The sequence below is a fragment of the Myxine glutinosa genome, chromosome 8, assembly GCF_964187855.1.
Source record: "Myxine glutinosa chromosome 8, kmMyxGlut1.1, whole genome shotgun sequence".
NCBI classification, from domain to species: domain Eukaryota; kingdom Metazoa; phylum Chordata; class Myxini; order Myxiniformes; family Myxinidae; genus Myxine; species Myxine glutinosa.
Genome location: NC_136268.1, coordinates 152,424,600 through 152,440,934, shown reverse-complemented (window position 1 = coordinate 152,440,934; position 16,335 = coordinate 152,424,600). Strand labels below are relative to the sequence as shown.

Genomic DNA, 16,335 nt, shown 5'->3' with positions numbered 1-16,335 from the left:
ATTAGCTTGAGAGCCGATATTTAAAAACAATCCCTTCTCTGAAACCGCTTCACCGATCGATGTGAAACCTGTCATGGCTGGTGAAAATGTGATACTTGAAAACAGCTGAAGGGATTTAAATCAAACTTGTTTATTTTTAGAACAGTGAACGAGGGCATGTACCCATTGTGGTACTATGCGGAGGCATATTGGCGACAGTCGCATTGCCCTAGTTATGTAGTTTCTCAAAAAATAAACTTGAAGGAAGTTTAGATTTCTTTTAAAATATGGCTACTTTACCTTTGGCAACAGGAGTTCTCCAGGAGAGAGGGGGAATACCCATGAGTTTGGATCAGGCACCTTTCTTTGCAAATGAATTCCTGCATATACACAAGCCTGATTGGGTCCAAATTATGAGCAGGAATAAACTAAAATCCGTAATTTCATGTTTTTTTTTGTCAGGCTGGGTATTGGAAGTACTGCTATAACCCTTTCTCGTTCCCAATTTGAATGCTTAACCACCACAATTATTTTCTTGTGAGTTCGATTTTCTTTCATTTCTTACAAAAACCCCACAAGCAACAATATTCTGTCATATTTATTTGTTTGTTTGTTTTTGAAGCTGGAGATCCACCAAAGGTTGCGGTTTTTGCACCGAGGGTTGTTGGCACTGGCAGCTGAGGCGAGAGATGAAGAAATTGACATGGGAGAATTCTTCTTCACCCTTGCACGTGCTGACCACCTCAATCGCAAACACACAATATTTGGGAAGGTGATTATGATGGTCACTTTGAATTTTCTTAACTTATGCTTTGTTGTTGTTGTCAACTCATGAACATGTGCCATTTATGGAGTTAAAATAAGAAATGTCAGAGAAAACTATCAAAATTCACTCTTGTGTTGGAGCTATATCTCCATCTTCTAAGAAAATATGCAAATATATAAACAATAATGCCTCCGGCGACTTCATCAGCGAAGGCATAAAAAGCTCCCAACTGCTTGTGTCGTCAGCAACATGGCTGTGAAGGAGTGTCATGTGGATACAACCCTCTTTGGAAGATGAACAAGTGGGGGTGGGATGACATGGTAAGGGGTGAGGAGGGGGGGGGGGGGATGGAGGGGGAGCTCAAGGACACTATAGTGTTGTTCCCACAAACTGAATGCTCTTACTGTGCATTCAGCAGAGTGACGTATTTATTTAGGAAATGTTCTTGATCAGCAAAAGACACTATCAAGAATGAGAAAACATTGATAGGTGTTGCCATTGGTTTTGCGGAAAAGGGTAGAGGCTTGCAAAGCAGGTGACCAGTTCTATGTATGTATTGATGCAGCAATGTATGTAGTTCCAGGTTCTAAAACTTGAAAATAATTCAGAAGTTGATTTTGCCCCTAATTATTCCTTTGGATAGTTTTTGGGTTTTAATGTACAGAGTGAGATTGAAACTAATACTTTCAAGGTAATCATGTTACCCGATTGGCTTAACTGTGACAGTTGATGGAGCTTATCAAATATGTATATGGGATTCTAACAAATAATTATTTTCATTCAGTATCTGCTCTACATAATTTGGGTTCAAATTCAACATGAAAACTCAAAATATTTTGCATATCTCTGTCAGAATAAGCCATGTCTAAGGTGAACCGTATCATTGCTGAACAATAAAATCTTATTTTTGATGGAAAATTATATTCGTCAGAATTTGCTGTTGAGTTCATTCACACATTTCTTCCTTTTATACATGAGTGAGTTAACATACATGAGTGAGTGAGTGAGTAGTGAGTTATGAGTGAGTTAAGTGAGTTTATACATGAGTGAGTAAGAGCATTCATGGTCAATCGCTGAATTAACGCCAGGGGGGTTTACTCAGCCTGTCATCCTTCCGAGGTCGGAAAATTGAGTACCAGCTCACTGGTAATTCCCTGCTTGTCGTTAAAGGCGGAAAAAAGGGTTGGCGTCAGGAAGGGCATCCGGCCGTAAAACATTGCTTCAAAAAGGGGACCGAAAAACAACAACAACCACAGTTCCCGAAAAAGGCCAACCCCCGCTTGCGGGGAAAAATGGCCTCTAAAGGTGGTTTATACATGAGTGAGTTGTATCTGGGTGAAGCCTTTTCTTTGATTTTTATACAATTCCATGCCCCTTGGCCAATTGCCCCAAAACAGATGGATGTCTTTTGGGTGTCTTTGCAGGTTTCTGGAACAACAGTGTTTAACATGCTGAGGTTAGCCGAGGTAGAATTGGGACCGGGTGATGACGTGATCAATCCTCATTCTATTCGCTCGACTGAGGTATGAAATAGGCGCACACCATATACATGCATTTTATGGAAAAATTTAAGATGTTTTAGAAACCCTGCCAAAATTGACCAAATTTTTTGATTTTTGATCAAAAACCCTGCCTCCAAAACTGGCCAATGTTCTGAAAATAGTCGTTGAAACTGTGAATTACGTGCGAAGCCGTGCTCTAAATCATCGCATCTTCAAATAACTGTGCAATGAAATCAGCTCTGAATTCGAAGTCCTTCTCTACCACTCTCACGTTCAATGGTTATCACGAGGGAAGGTAGTGAGCTGTGTTTTTGACTTGCATGTAGAATTAGCCCTGTTTTTGCGAGAACACCAGCATTGCCATCCAATGCACTTCCAAGAGTCAGAGTTCATCCTCGCCTTGGCGTACTTGGCTGACATCTTCGACGCACTCACTCATCTCAATTGCCAGATGCAGGGCGGTGGAGTGAATGTCATCGAATCTGAAGAAAAGCTGAGCACTTTCCGAAAGAAGTTACCGTTGTGGAGGCGGCGAACAGAGAACGACAACTTCGCGAACTTTTCGCTACTGGACGAGTGCGTGAGCGGGATCGAAGATGAGTCTGAAGTTGGAGGCACTGCTGTGCCGGGGGAGCTGCAGCAAGCGATTGCCACGCACTTGGATGAGCTGGGAAAGTCATTCGACGGCTACTTCCCCGACCAAGAGCAATACCCAGCATGGGTGCGGCAGCCGTTTACTTTCGACGTTGCAACGGCAGATGTCAACGACCAATACCTCGACGACCTCATCGAACTTCAGCAGAGCCAGACTCAACAACAAGTCTTCGGCACAACAACGCTCTCAACGTTTTGGTGCCGCCAAATGGAAGGGTATCCTCACATCAGTAAAATTGCCCTTGAGATCCTCACGCCGTTCGTTACAACGTATCTCTGCGAGCATGCGTTTTCGAAACTGGTGGACATTAAAACAAAGAAAAGGAGCAGGCTTGCATGCGAAAATGATTTGAGGGTGGCCCTTGCCAAAACAAAACCACGCCTTTCCCAGATCGCCTCCCGAAAAGAAGAACAGAAAACGCATTAAGATGCAATTCTTCTTAATTTTTTGGTCAAATTTTAGGGGTTCCGTGAGTGTTCGGTGGGTTTCATTAGGGTTCGGCGCCTTTAAAAAGATTAAGAACCACTGGTTTAAAGTGAAGTTCCCATGGAGAAATGAATTAGACCAATCACTCATCAGTGCATCTTCTTATACCGATAATCTGTATTCTGTAAATCCCTAATGACTATGCAGGACATATTTAATTGGCTTTGATGTATTGCTCAACAAGTGCATCTTTATTTGGCCTCAATTCAGCAGCAAATGCATCGGTCAGTAGCCTTGATCCTATCAATAAGAAATGGATCTTTCATCGATCTCGACTTTTTATTTTTGTATACAGAATCGAGGCTCGTGTAAGAGCTAACACATTGAACATGAAAACATGCACAGACACATAAAACATACAATGAAGGGAGCGGGAGACAAGAGGGGAGAGAGGGAAGCACACAAGCACAACAACAGAAGTGAACAGGGACGTCGGTAGATCGGTGGAAGGGGGAAGGCTGGGGGAGAAGGGAGGGATATTAACAAATTAACACGTCTAGGAATTTCAGGAAAGAAGTTGGGGATTTAAAGTGTTTTAATGGGGGTAGAAAAGATCAAGGTGTTGGAATGGGCGAAGATAAGAGATGGCGGTGAACAGCTGTTTTAAAGACCTGGGAGGGAGGAGAGGGATTGAAGAGAGTGTGGGAGTTTGTTCCAGAAGTGGGATAAAAGAGGAATGAAAGAGTGAAGGTGGGCAGAGAGTCATGATTTTGGCTGGTTAACCATAAGAGGGTTGCTGGCAGATCTTGTGCGTCCTGCAGGAATATTTGGGGGACAGAGCACAGATAGAGTTGGGGGAGCAAGGCCGTTAAGGTTAAGTTAAGGTGGCCGCCCAAAGATCTGAGGGTCTTGAGTTTCAGCCCTTGTCGTGCCCTTAAATAACCCCGGGTGTGTTGACTCAGCCTGTCATCCTTCCACAGTTGGCAAAATGAGTACCAGCTTACTGGAAATGGGGCACTGCATCAGCATCACACCCGCGTTCCCAGAAATGCTGCAACCAGCAGCCACAGGCTGCATACAAAATAATCATAATAATGTTAGTAGACAATGGCTTCTAGAGATGCACCATTCTTCGTAGTGCTTGTAATGAGTTACAGCCATGTTTCTATCTTGCAACGGTTCCAGTAAACAATTTAGGTGAAAGCCATGGGAAAGTTTGAATATGTAATAAAAAAACGATTGCAACACAAGGAGGAGGAAAAGTATAAAATGGAATGCAGTTATAAGAGTGACACAGGGGTGACCGTTTTACTTCTTTGGCAGGTGCTTTCAAACCCATTTGAAGAGTTGGTGCCTCGACCAAGGAGGTTTAAGGAGCCAGATAATTCTGGAGTATCAATGAGAACATGCCATGCTCTTCCTCACAGGTTTGTTCTTTCTAAGCCATCCCATAAAACTCTCGGTTTTCTATAAAACACGACCTGGCAGTTACACCAAGTTTTCTCTGGAAGACGGATGCAAACTAACTTTGTTATTCCACAAACGGGAGATAATTAGTAACCGAGTGGAGTGGGGGCAGTAAGCCTGCGTTATGGGAGTTTAACCAGGCAAACCGGAGGCGACCGAAGTAGAAGGAATGGTCAAAGCTCAGACAGAGGATAAATGAGTGCACCAGAGAAGGATTTGAGAAGATGGACCCTGATGCGCTCTTGGCCTATCACAGAATTAAGACATTCTGCCTCGTCTCGAGTAGAATGTGTGGTGTGGTAGTTTGAGATGGATTGGGAGTATCCATTAGAGACTGACATGACAAGGCGCCTCCACGACTTTGAACAGAGAAACTAGTTGTTCAGCCTTCAGATTAATTAGCAAGAGGTTTAATTCCTTATGATTTTCATTTATAAGCATAGTCATGGAATTCATGACCGTAGGTAGCCAACATTTAGTCCGCACCTAACTCAACAACAACAACAACAACAACATGCATTTTAAAGGCCATTTTCCCTGCTAGAGTGGGGGTTAGCCTTGTGGTCCCCACGACAATCTTCTCCATTTTGCCCTATTTTCTGCATCTCCCCTTGTTAACCCCCTTGCCCGCATTTCTTCTTCCACCATCTTTAGCCAAGTCTTTCTCGGTCTTCCCCGTCTTCTACTTCCTTCTACATTCATTTCCATCACTCTTCTCAACCAGTCACTTTCATCCTTCCTCAACACATGACCAAACCATCTCAACCTGTTCCTCTTCACAGCATCAATCACAGGCTCTATTCCCATCATCTTTCGCAATTCATCATTTGTCTTCCTCTCTCTCAACGATACTCCGCACATCCGTCGAACCATTCGCATTTCCACCCTTTCCAACCTTCGTTGCTGCTCTACGTTCATTACCCATGTCTTCGGGAGATAATTACTGGAAAACGGATGAAAGCACAGACACATAAAACATACAATGAAGGGAGCGGGAGACAAGAGGGGAGAGAGGGAAGCACACAAGCACAACAACAGAAGTGAACAGGGACGTCGGTCGATCGGTGGAAGGGGGAAGGCTGGGGGAGAAGGGAGGGATATTAACAAATTAACACGTCTAGGAATTTCAGGAAAGAAGTTGGGGATTTAAAGTGTTTTAATGGGGGTAGAAAATATCAAGGTGTTGGAATGGGTACACCAGAGATGCACTCCGCACCTAACTCAAATGGCCTCATATCAGGTCATCAGTTTGGATACTGTTCCAGTCATTCTACTTTGCAGAAAGACCAGCAGCATATCCAATGGATGGACACCCTGACTCTCAAGTAAAACGCTAGGTTCGTGTCTCTGAACATAGTTTGGGCATTTGACACAGTCTGGCACTCTGCTTTGCTTGTCAAGCTTTCTGCCTGCAGAAAAGAGGTCCACCTTCCTGATTGGCCGATTTATTTTTTTTGGTATACAAGATCGAGGCTCATGTAAGAGCTTATATTAATCACAAAAAATAAATAAAAACCGACACACAAAACATACAATAAAGGGAGCGAGACACAAGATGGGGAGAGAGAGGGAAGCACACAAGTACAACAGCAGAGAACAGGAACATCGGGAGATCTGTGGTAGGGAGAGGGCTTGGGATGGGGGCATGAAAAGGGGGAGGGGGGTGTGGGAGAGGTATAAAACACATGGACACTGCTAGGACTTCCAGGAGAGAAGTCGGTATTTCAAAAAAGTGGATCTGGGGTGAATTAACGGGGGTAGAAAAGATCAAGGTTTTGGATGGGGGAAGATAAGAGATGGTGGTGAACAGCTCTTTTAAAGACCTGGAGGGAGGAGTGGGATTGAAGAGAGTGAGGGAGTTTGTTCCAAAGGTGGGAGAAAAGAGGAATGAAAGAGTGAAGGTGAGCAAGTGAATCTTGAGCCCTACACAGATCCTTCACCTACCAAAAACTCCAATGCCCCATTTCATATCAATTCCCTCTCCCCCACAACACTTTGCTCTCATTATGCAATAATTTGATATCATCCTTTTTGCTTTTGACATTCTTTACTCCCTCTCTTTTTTTATTCTGCTAAATAATCTACGTGACCTTTATTTTTCAGAAACCTCAGTTTACTTTCATTTGGTGATGAAGCAGCAGAGGACGAAGGGCAGATGATACAAACAACTCAGGTGAGTGTGTAAAAGCATGGTATTTAATGTGCATTGGACATTGGAGTACATGGTAGATGAAGGATCTATGTGTGGCTTTTAATATAAATTCTGGTATTTCTTGAAAAATCAAACTAAAAATTCTTGTTTTCAGGAACTTCGAGGGAAGAGCAAGAGCAGCCATGATTTACTTCTGAACGATTGCCATCTTAGTTCCATTCCAGTCACGTAAGTTTGAAGTGGCTTGTATAACTTTTGCTTGTGAATATATCTGATGCCAACCAGATTGCATTGCGATTTGGACATCTGGATAATACTAGTATAAAACTAGAGCTTCCAGGGAAGCAGAACTCAACTGAACTGACTGGACAACTTTAAAGTAGGTCGGGTCTCACATGCCAAGTTTGATGAAAATTCGTCAATATGTGTGGACGCTAGTGATTCTCTCTCGAGTGATTCTCGGGCGAGTGAGGCGTGCTTCGAGCTCTCCACAGCATCGAAGTTTGAGTGTTTTCCCATTCTTGTCTTTGTCAAATTTCCACTGGTTATTTTGCTGTGTACGTGTTATTGTGTGTTTCTAGTTGGTGTTGGTTTGTGGTTCGTGCAAACTTGTGTGTAGTTAATCGTTTTCTGAGTCGTACCTCGTGCGCGGCCTGGTGACTTGGGGCTGCCCTCCCCCCTTCGGTGTTTTGTCGGTTTGGGTTATTTCCTTCGCTGTATTGCTTGTTTCTTTTATTTTGTTTTCTCCCCCTCACCTCACCTTCTGAGACAAAGAATTATATATTGATTCTTTCTCTCCTCCCGGACACGTGCTTGTTCGCTCTCCTCCTCGTCTCGGCTTGTGTCCCGCCCCCTGTATCTCGTTTTCTTCTGCCTCTGCTCCTTCTTTCTCAAATCCACGTTCTCGCTTGGAGACTTTTCCCGGATTGTTTTTTCATGGTTCTGTTTGGAATATGTTTAAACCGCAGCCGTGATGCTGACGCCCCCCCCCCCCCCCCCCCCCCCCCAGAATTTACATGTTTTAAACGTTTCCCAGTGTGTACCCTGGTCAGAATAGGTACACCGTATCCCTGCGTGTCGTAAGAGACGACTAAGAGGGTTGGCGTCAGGAAGGGCATCCGGCCATAAAAACATTGCCTCAAAAAGAGAACCATGACAGTCACAAGTACATATGGGCAGGGTGCAGCCCGAAGTGGAGATCAGTTTCTGAGGTTTGGGACATGGAATGTGGGGACAATGACAGGGAGATCAGGAGAGGTGGTGGAAGTATTGGTCAGAAGAAGAGTGGACATATGTTGTGTGCAAGAGACGAGATGGAAGGGAAGTGGTGTGAGAATGGTGAAGGGTAGGCAGGGACAGAAATACAAGTTTGTGTGGCAAGGGTGCCCGGAGGGCGTGAATGGTGTTGGTGTCCTGTTTTCTGAGGAGTTTGTAGACAGTGTGGTGAGTGTGACTAGAGTGAGTGATAGGTTGATGATGGTGAAAATGATGATTGGAAAGCTCTTGGTGAACGTCATCTCGGGATATGCTCCGCAGGTTGGTCGAAGCGATGAAGAGAAGGACAAGTTCTGGTGTGCGATAGAGAAGCTGATGGAAAACGTGAAAGATGAGGAAGTTGTTGTGGTGGGAGGAGACCTGAATGGACATGTGGGAAGGAGTATGGATGGTTTTGAGGGAGTTCATGGGGGTTACGGATATGGTGTGAGAAATGGAGAAGGTGAAAGGATTTTGGAGTTTGCTGATGGAGCTGATTTGTTGATTTGTAATACTCAGTTCCAGAAAGAGGACAATAAGCTTGTTACATACACGTCAGGTGGGTCGACGACAACCGTTGACTACCTGATGGTGCGTCGGCGAGATAGGGGGCACCTCCGGGACACAAAGGTGATCCCGGGGGAGGAGGCTGTTTCACAGCACCACTTGGTTGTCTGCGACATAAGGGTGAAAGGTGCGAGGAGAGCTCGGCGGGTGAAGTACCAACCGAGAATGAAGGTGTGGAGGTTGAAAGAGGTGACAGTAAGGGAGGCATTAAAAGAGAGGCTGAGTGGGGTAGAGGATGATGTGGTTGAGCTTGAAAGTGGTTGGATGTCAATGAAAGCTAGTCTGTTGGGAGCCGTTGGTGAGGTATGTGGATGGACAAAAGGACCACCGAGGCACTCGGAAACATGGTGGTGGGATGTTGAGGTTGGAAAGAGGATTGACGAGAAGAGGAAGAAGTTCAAAGAGTGGCAGAAGGCGAAGGGTACGGGAGCAGAAACAGCAGAGCATGAAAGTTATAAGGCAGCCAGGAAGGCTGCAAAGAAAGAGGTAGCAAAGGCGCAGGAGGCATGTAGGAAAATGTTCGGAGAACGCTTGGATTCGGAAGAGGGTCAGAAAGCAGTATTCAGGATTGTAAAGCACATAGCGAAAGAGAGGTGTGATGTGATGGGGGTGAGTTGCTTGAAGGATGAAGTGGGACAAATCGTTGTCGACCCAGATGGAATTAAAGGAAGATGGAAAAGATATATGGAAATGCTGTTGAATACAGAGAATGAATGGGATGGCAACATAGAGAGTAACCCAGTTTTAGGACCGGCAGAGAAGATCACTGAGAAGGAAGTTGAGGAAGCGATAAAAGCAATGAAGAGTGGAAAAGCGGGAGGGCCGACGGGAGTTGTGGGAGATATGTTGAAGGCAGCAGGAAGTTGGGGTGTGAAGAGAATGACAGAGATCTGTAATCTGGTGGTGAAAGAAGGCCGCATTCCAGTGGATTGGGAACTGAGTACCCTCGTCCCTCTATACAAGGGGAAAGGTGACCCTCTGGAGTGTGGCTCGTACCGAGCGATAAAGTTATTGGAGCATGGAATGAAGGTATTGGAAAGGGTGTTGGAGAGGAGGATAAGGAAGAAAGTGAAGATCGACGAAATGCAGTTTGGATTTATGCCAGGAAGAGGAACGACAGATGCGCTTTTCATTGTGAGGCAGTTGCAGGAGAAGTACATGGATAAGAGGAAGAAGTTGTTTTTGGGGTTTGTTGATCTGGAGAAAGCATTCGATAGGGTTCCACGCAAAGTATTGACATGGGCATTGAGGAATTTAGGAGTGGAGGAATGGTTGATCAGAGTAGTGATGGCAATGTACAAAAGAGCACGCACAGCTGTAAGGACGAAGGACGGGAACAGTGGTGAGTTTGAGGTGAAGGTGGGAGTGCATCAGGGGTCGGTACTAAGTCCACTACTATTTGTAGCTGTGATGGAGGTGCTGGCTCAGACCGTAAAGGAGGGTTTACCGTGGGAGTTGTTGTATGCAGATGATCTGGTGTTGATTGCGGAAAGTATGGATGGACTGAAGGAAAAGATGAACAAGTGGAAGGAATGTATGGAGACAAAAGGTCTGAAGGTGAATATCGGAAAGACAAAGGTGATGGCAAGTGGTAAAGCATGTGGTGAGGTGGAAAGAACTGGGAAGTGGCCGTGTGCTGTGTGCAGGAAGGGTGTCGGAGTGAACTCCATTCAATGTACAATGTGTGCTGAGTGGGTTCATCAAAAATGTAGTGGTCTGAGAGGGTCATTAACCAGTGTGGCAGCTACATTCAAATGTAAGGTGTGCACAGAGGGAGCTGCAGATGGAGGAAATGTTGAGTTGGATCTTGGAGACGGCGTGAAGCTGGAAGGTGTGAAAACATTTTGCTACCTCGGAGACATGCTGAATGGAGAAGGTGGATCAGACTCGGCAACGGTTGCTCGAGTGAGATGTGCATGGAAGAAGTTTCGGGAACTGAGTGGCGTGCTGATGAGGAGGAGAGTGTCGCTGAAGCTGAAGGGAAAGGTGTATGCTGCATGTGTGAGAAGTGTTATGATTTATGGGAGCGAGACATGGGTAATGAATGTAGACCAGCAACGAAGGCTGGAAAGGGTGGAAATGCGAATGGTTCGATGGATGTGCGGAGTATTGTTGAGAGAGAGGAAGACAAATGATGAATTGCGAAAGATGATGGGAATATTGCCTGTGATTGATGCTGTGAAGAGGAACAGGTTGAGATGGTTTGGTCATGTATTGAGGAAGGATGAAAGTGACTGGTTGAGAAGAGTGATGATGATGGAAGTTAATGTAGAAGGAAGTAGAGGACGGGGAAGACCGAGAAAGACTTGGCTAAAGATGGTGGAAGAAGAAATGCGGGCAAGGGGGTTAACAAGGAGAGATGCAGAAAATAGGGCAAAATGGAGAAGATTGTCATGGGGACCGCAAGGCTAACCCCCGCTCTAGCAGGGAACATGGCCTTAAAATGCATGTTGTTGTTGTGGACGCTAGATTGTTAATGACGTGTCAGAGCTTTTTTTTTTTTTCTTTTTTTTTTTTTTTTGTATACAAGATCGAGGCTCGTGAAAGAGCGAACATTTATCACACAGAAAGACAAACCGACAAACCGACACATAACCGACAAACCGACACATAAAACAAATAACATCGGGAGCGGTAGACAAGATGGGGAGAGAGGGGGAAGGACACAAACACAACATTTGAGAGCAGGAACCGAGAGACATGGAGACATCGAGAGATCTGTGGGAGGGAGAGGGCTTTGGGGGGGAGGCATGGGAAAGGGGGTGGGAGAGGCATAAAACATATGGACACTGCCAGGACTACCAGGAAAGAAGTTGGAATTACAAACAAGGTGGATCTGGGGTGAATTAGTGGGGGTAGAAGAGATCAAGGTTTTGGATGGGGGAAGATAAGAGATGGTGGTGAACAGCTGTTTTAAAGACCTGGAGGGAGGAGTGGGATTGAAGGGAGTGTGGGAGTTTGTTCCAGAGGCGGGAGAACAGAGGAATGAAGGAGTGAAGGTGAGCAGAGAGCCGAGATTTCGGCAGTTTAACCATCAGAGGCTTGCTGGCAGATCTTGTGCGACCTGTAGGAATATTTGGGGGACAGAGCACAGAGAGAGCTGGGGGAGCAAGGCCGGAGAGGAGTCGGTAGAAGACAGAAAGACCACCTACCTGCCTGCGGTGAGTGAGTGAAAGGCCCGCAGAGATAGCTTCATCGCGGGAGATTCCAATGATTCTGAAAGCTTTGGTTTCAACAGCGTGAAGCCGAGCTAGGTGTGAGGCAGGAGCACCAACCCATAGGGGAGAACAGTATTCCATTGAGCTGCGGATGAAAGCCTTGTATGTGGTGAGGAGCTCAGGTGTGCCTAGGAAGGACTTCGCACGACGGAGGATGCCCAGTCGGCGACTGGCTTTGCAGGCCAGCTTGGAAATGTGGTTTTCCCAAGAAAGATCATGGCAGATAGTGAGACCCAAAAGCTTGAGCGACAGAACTTCTTGGAGAGGATTGTTGAGAAAGTAGATGGGAGGGTTGTCCAGTCGATCTTTTCGGAGAGACATAGTAAGAGTGTGAGATTTGTCAGGATTGAAAGACATGTTCCACTTGTTTGACCAGTCTGTGATTTTGTCCAGGTCTTCAGAGAGTGAGGAGGCTGCAGACTGCCGATCTGAGGGAAGAGGAATGGAGCGGCAGAGAGTGGAGTCATCAGCAAAGAGATAGAGAGGATTTTCCAGAGAGTCGGAGAGATCATTGATAAAGACCAGAAAAAGCACAGGGCCCAGCACACTGCCTTGGGGAACTCCAGCCTGAACAGGAAGGGGAGATGAGAGAAATCCATTCAGGGCCACACGTTGACTACGACCAGAGAGGAAGTCCGCAAGCCATGCATGGAGATTTCCATGGATACCATCGGAGTAGAGTTTGGTGAGCAGAGCTGGGTGCCAGACCGTATCGAAGGCACGTGATATGTCAAGGGAGACAGCTCTGATTTCCTGTTTGGCATTGAGGACCTCCATCCATTGTTGAGACAGGAGGGAGAAGCAGCATGTCCAGAGTAGAGTGACCTGGTCTGAATCCAAATTGATGATCAGAGATCAAGCCATTGGAGAAGAGGAAAGATTTCATATCCGAAGCAATGATGGATTCCATGACTTTGCTGATAATTGGGAGCAGGCTGATTGGTCTGTAGTTAAAAGGATCTGTTTTTGCACCTTTTTTGTGCAAAGCGGTAATGTTTGCTGATTTCCAGGATGCTGGCAGATGACCTTGAGCAAAAGATAGGGTGAAAAGAACAGAGAGAGGGTGAGATAGAGCGGCAGAGCAGGATTTTAGGACCCGTGGGCTGATGCCGTCTGGTCCAGTTGCAGAATCAGAGTCGAGGTTAGACAAAAACTCCTCCACCTTGTCAGGAGAGAAGGACACAGAGTCCAGGAGCAGTTGGGTTCGACTGGGAAAGGTGGGAACAGAGAGAGATGGGTTTGGGACTAAAGATTTTGAGGCAAACACAGAGTTGAGGCATTCGGCTTTGTCACGTGTGATGTCAACTGTGTGGCCATTTGAGGTAAGGGAGGGGATGGAGGGGGAACAAACACCAGAAACGGATTTGACCAGACACCACCAGGATTTGGAGGAAGGAGACAGGTTTGAGAGTTCGTTCTTGAGTGAGGAGAGATAGTGCTTCCTGGCACTGCTGAGGGTAGACACACACTTGTTCCGAGCTTGGTGGAAGGAACTGAGATTGCCTTCAGTTGGATTAGCCTTCCAAGAGGCAAAGGCAAGTTGTTTCAGGGCAACTGCCTCACCACAAGATTCGGTGTACCATGGATGGGAGGAAGGGTAAGACAACTGAAGACGAGATGGGATAAATCTGTGCATGAGAGAGATCAGTTTGCTTTGGAAGAATTCCCAGGAAGAATTGATGTCAGAGGCAGTGGAGATGGGAGACCAATCCAGATGATTGATGGCTGCTTGAAGCCCGTCCCAGTCGGCCTGAGTGAAATGCCAGACTCTTCGACGCTGAGGAGGCTCTCTGAGAATGGCCAGAGAGATGTCCACTTTGACAAGCACATGATCAGAAGAACCGATTGGAGCAGAAGAAGAGCAGCAGACATTAGCAGGGAAGTTTGTCATAATCAAGTCTAGAAGAGAAGAAACTCCATTGGCTGAGATCCGGTTCGGGAAATTGACAGATTGTGTCAATCCCAGTGAGTCACAGAAGTCCTTTGCTGAGGTGCCATGACTGGTGAGAGAGGAACCCACACCCAACCAGGTGGCATGATGACAGTTGAAGTCACCACATATGAGGAAGAGAGAGTTGGGATGAGTGGATAGAAGTTGGTCCATGTTGTCAGAGAGTGAAATGTAAATTGAGTCATCACTGTTTGGGGGACGGTACAGAACACATATGAACAAAAGGTGGGAGCGGAGAGGAAGCCGTAGCCAGAGGTACTCCTGGGGGTGAGGAGGAGAGAGGGCAGTGCAAGGAGAGTGAGGAAGAGAGTTTTTGATAAAGATAGCCACCCCACCACCAGGACGAGGCTCAGGTCTATCATACCGGAAGAGGGAGTAACCAGGAAGAGATATTGAGGAATCAGAGACATCTTGAAGGAGGAAAGTCTCTGTTAAGCAGATCAAGTCTGGATTGTCAGAAGCAACCTGTATGGAGAGATCAGTCAGGTTTGAGCGAAGGCCCCGGATGTTTGAGGTCCATACCGTTAAAGAAGAGAGAGGGGGAGCATCGGGTACAGGACAGGGGAGGGGAGGAGTAGGGTAAGATGAAGGATGAGAGGGGGAGGTAGGGAGAGCAGTTGATAGTGTGTCAGAGATTTCAGAAGAGTTCCAAGAAAGGGAAGGATGAGGAGGATGAAAGGTTTGGTGGTGAAGGGATGAGGCAGAGTGAGTGGTTGTTTGAGGGGGGCATGGGACAGTAGAAGGTTGGGGGGGGGGTGGAGGCATGAGATAGAAGGGAGACGAGGTGGGGAGGAGGCAACTTTGAGGAGGGGGGAGGAGGGAGAATTTGAGAGGAATGGTATGGGGGGAGATTTGAATGGGAGGAGTTGGGGGGGAGTTTTGAAGGGGAGGAGTGAGGTGGGAGTTTAGGAGGGGAGGGGCAAGGGGGGAGTTTAGGAGGGGAGGGGCAAGGGGGGAGTCTAGTAGTGGAGGGGCAAGGGGGGAGTTTAGGAGTGTAGGGGCAAGGGGGGGGGATTTGGAGGGGAGGGGCAAGGGAGGAGTTTATGAGGGGAAGGGCAAGGGGGGAGTTCAGGAGTGGAGGGGCAAGGGGGGGGATTTGGAGGGGAAATGCCGGCTGAAAAAATATGGCGGCCATTTTGTGACAGATCGGGTTGACATGCGATAGCAACCTACCTTGTGTGGTAAGGGTTAAACATTCTAAGTTTGATCAAAATCTGTTAATATTTGTGGACGCTAGAGTGTTAACGTCGTTTTCATGACCAAAAACAAAATGGTCGCCCTGCGTCCGCCATTTGTCAACAGATCGGGCTGAAATGTAATACCAACCTGGTCCTTGGGGTAAGGATGCTGCATGTCAAGTTTGATCAGAATCGGTTGATATTTGTGGACGCTGGAGTGTTAACGGTGATAAGTTAACGGACGACAGACGACGACGACGACAGACGACAGACGCCGGAGGGTTCAGTATGTGATGAACTCAACTGGACGGTAGTCCAGTTGAGTTAAAAAGATCCTTTTGATTATATTGTTACAGACGCGGTTGTGGATGTTGGTTTACCGAGCGGTTTGGTATGACCACGTCTGCACAGTTTACCCGATTCCACTCGAACGTTGGCCAAATCGCGCTATGCTAAATCAATTGAGGAAAAAGACACAACGGCTGGGTTAAAATGACACGACACCAAGGGTTCAGTTCTCAAGACCTCCGGAGGAGGTTATATTAGGGCGGAAGGTCAGATTACAACTACAAGAGGGACAGCATAGAAAGGCAGGCACTTAGACACACTTATCTTATTCCCGACAGACCACAGATAAACAGGACAAAAACTGACTCACACGGGGATTGATGGCAAGGAAAGCGGGTATTCGATGGCCAGCACAAGGTGCACCTTGTGCTCAGGGACAGGATAGCGCGGCCCAAAAGATGCAGGAGGTCTCTCAGCGCTCGGAGGTAGTGACTTCTCTTTCTCCAAGCTGGGGGCGCATCTCCCGTCACATCCGGTTAGTCGCTGCGTATATCCGGCGGGGAGTGACACGCCCTCGGCTCGTTAGCTCCGCCCCAGATGGAATCGGTCCGCCCTTCTTATTGGGTGCGGGGGGGTTACCAGGCTCCGCCCTTGACGAGGAGCTGACAGCCAGCCCCTTCGTGGTAACCCCGTGGAGCGCATGGGTAATGGCGGCTAACCGAGCCGGAGTGAGGACGCACACTCCCCGCGCGCGCCGTTGTTGTAGTTGTTGTTGTAGTTGTTGTTGTAGTTGTTGTTGTAGTTGTTGTTTGGGGAAGAAGATGGGAGGAGGTATGGGAAGGTCCTACACTCACTACTGGTGCCATATAATCACATTCTGGTGCAACGAAGAGTCAGAATTAATGGAAACGAGTCCTTAACTGACATAGACT

The 16,335-nt window shown here is 46.7% G+C and overlaps 1 protein-coding gene across 1 annotated transcript in view; it reads left to right on the top strand.

Moving 5' to 3' along the window:
* Window positions 1-16,335, top strand: part of CWC27 (CWC27 spliceosome associated cyclophilin) — a 70,695-nt gene that overhangs the window by 18,402 nt on the left and 35,958 nt on the right. The window contains exons 5-9 of the mRNA XM_068103416.2: window positions 602-751; window positions 2,170-2,268; window positions 4,652-4,755; window positions 6,899-6,968; window positions 7,102-7,175. Of these exons, the coding sequence (XP_067959517.2) occupies window positions 602-751; window positions 2,170-2,268; window positions 4,652-4,755; window positions 6,899-6,968; window positions 7,102-7,175 (497 nt within the window). The remainder of the gene's footprint in view (window positions 1-601; window positions 752-2,169; window positions 2,269-4,651; window positions 4,756-6,898; window positions 6,969-7,101; window positions 7,176-16,335) is intronic.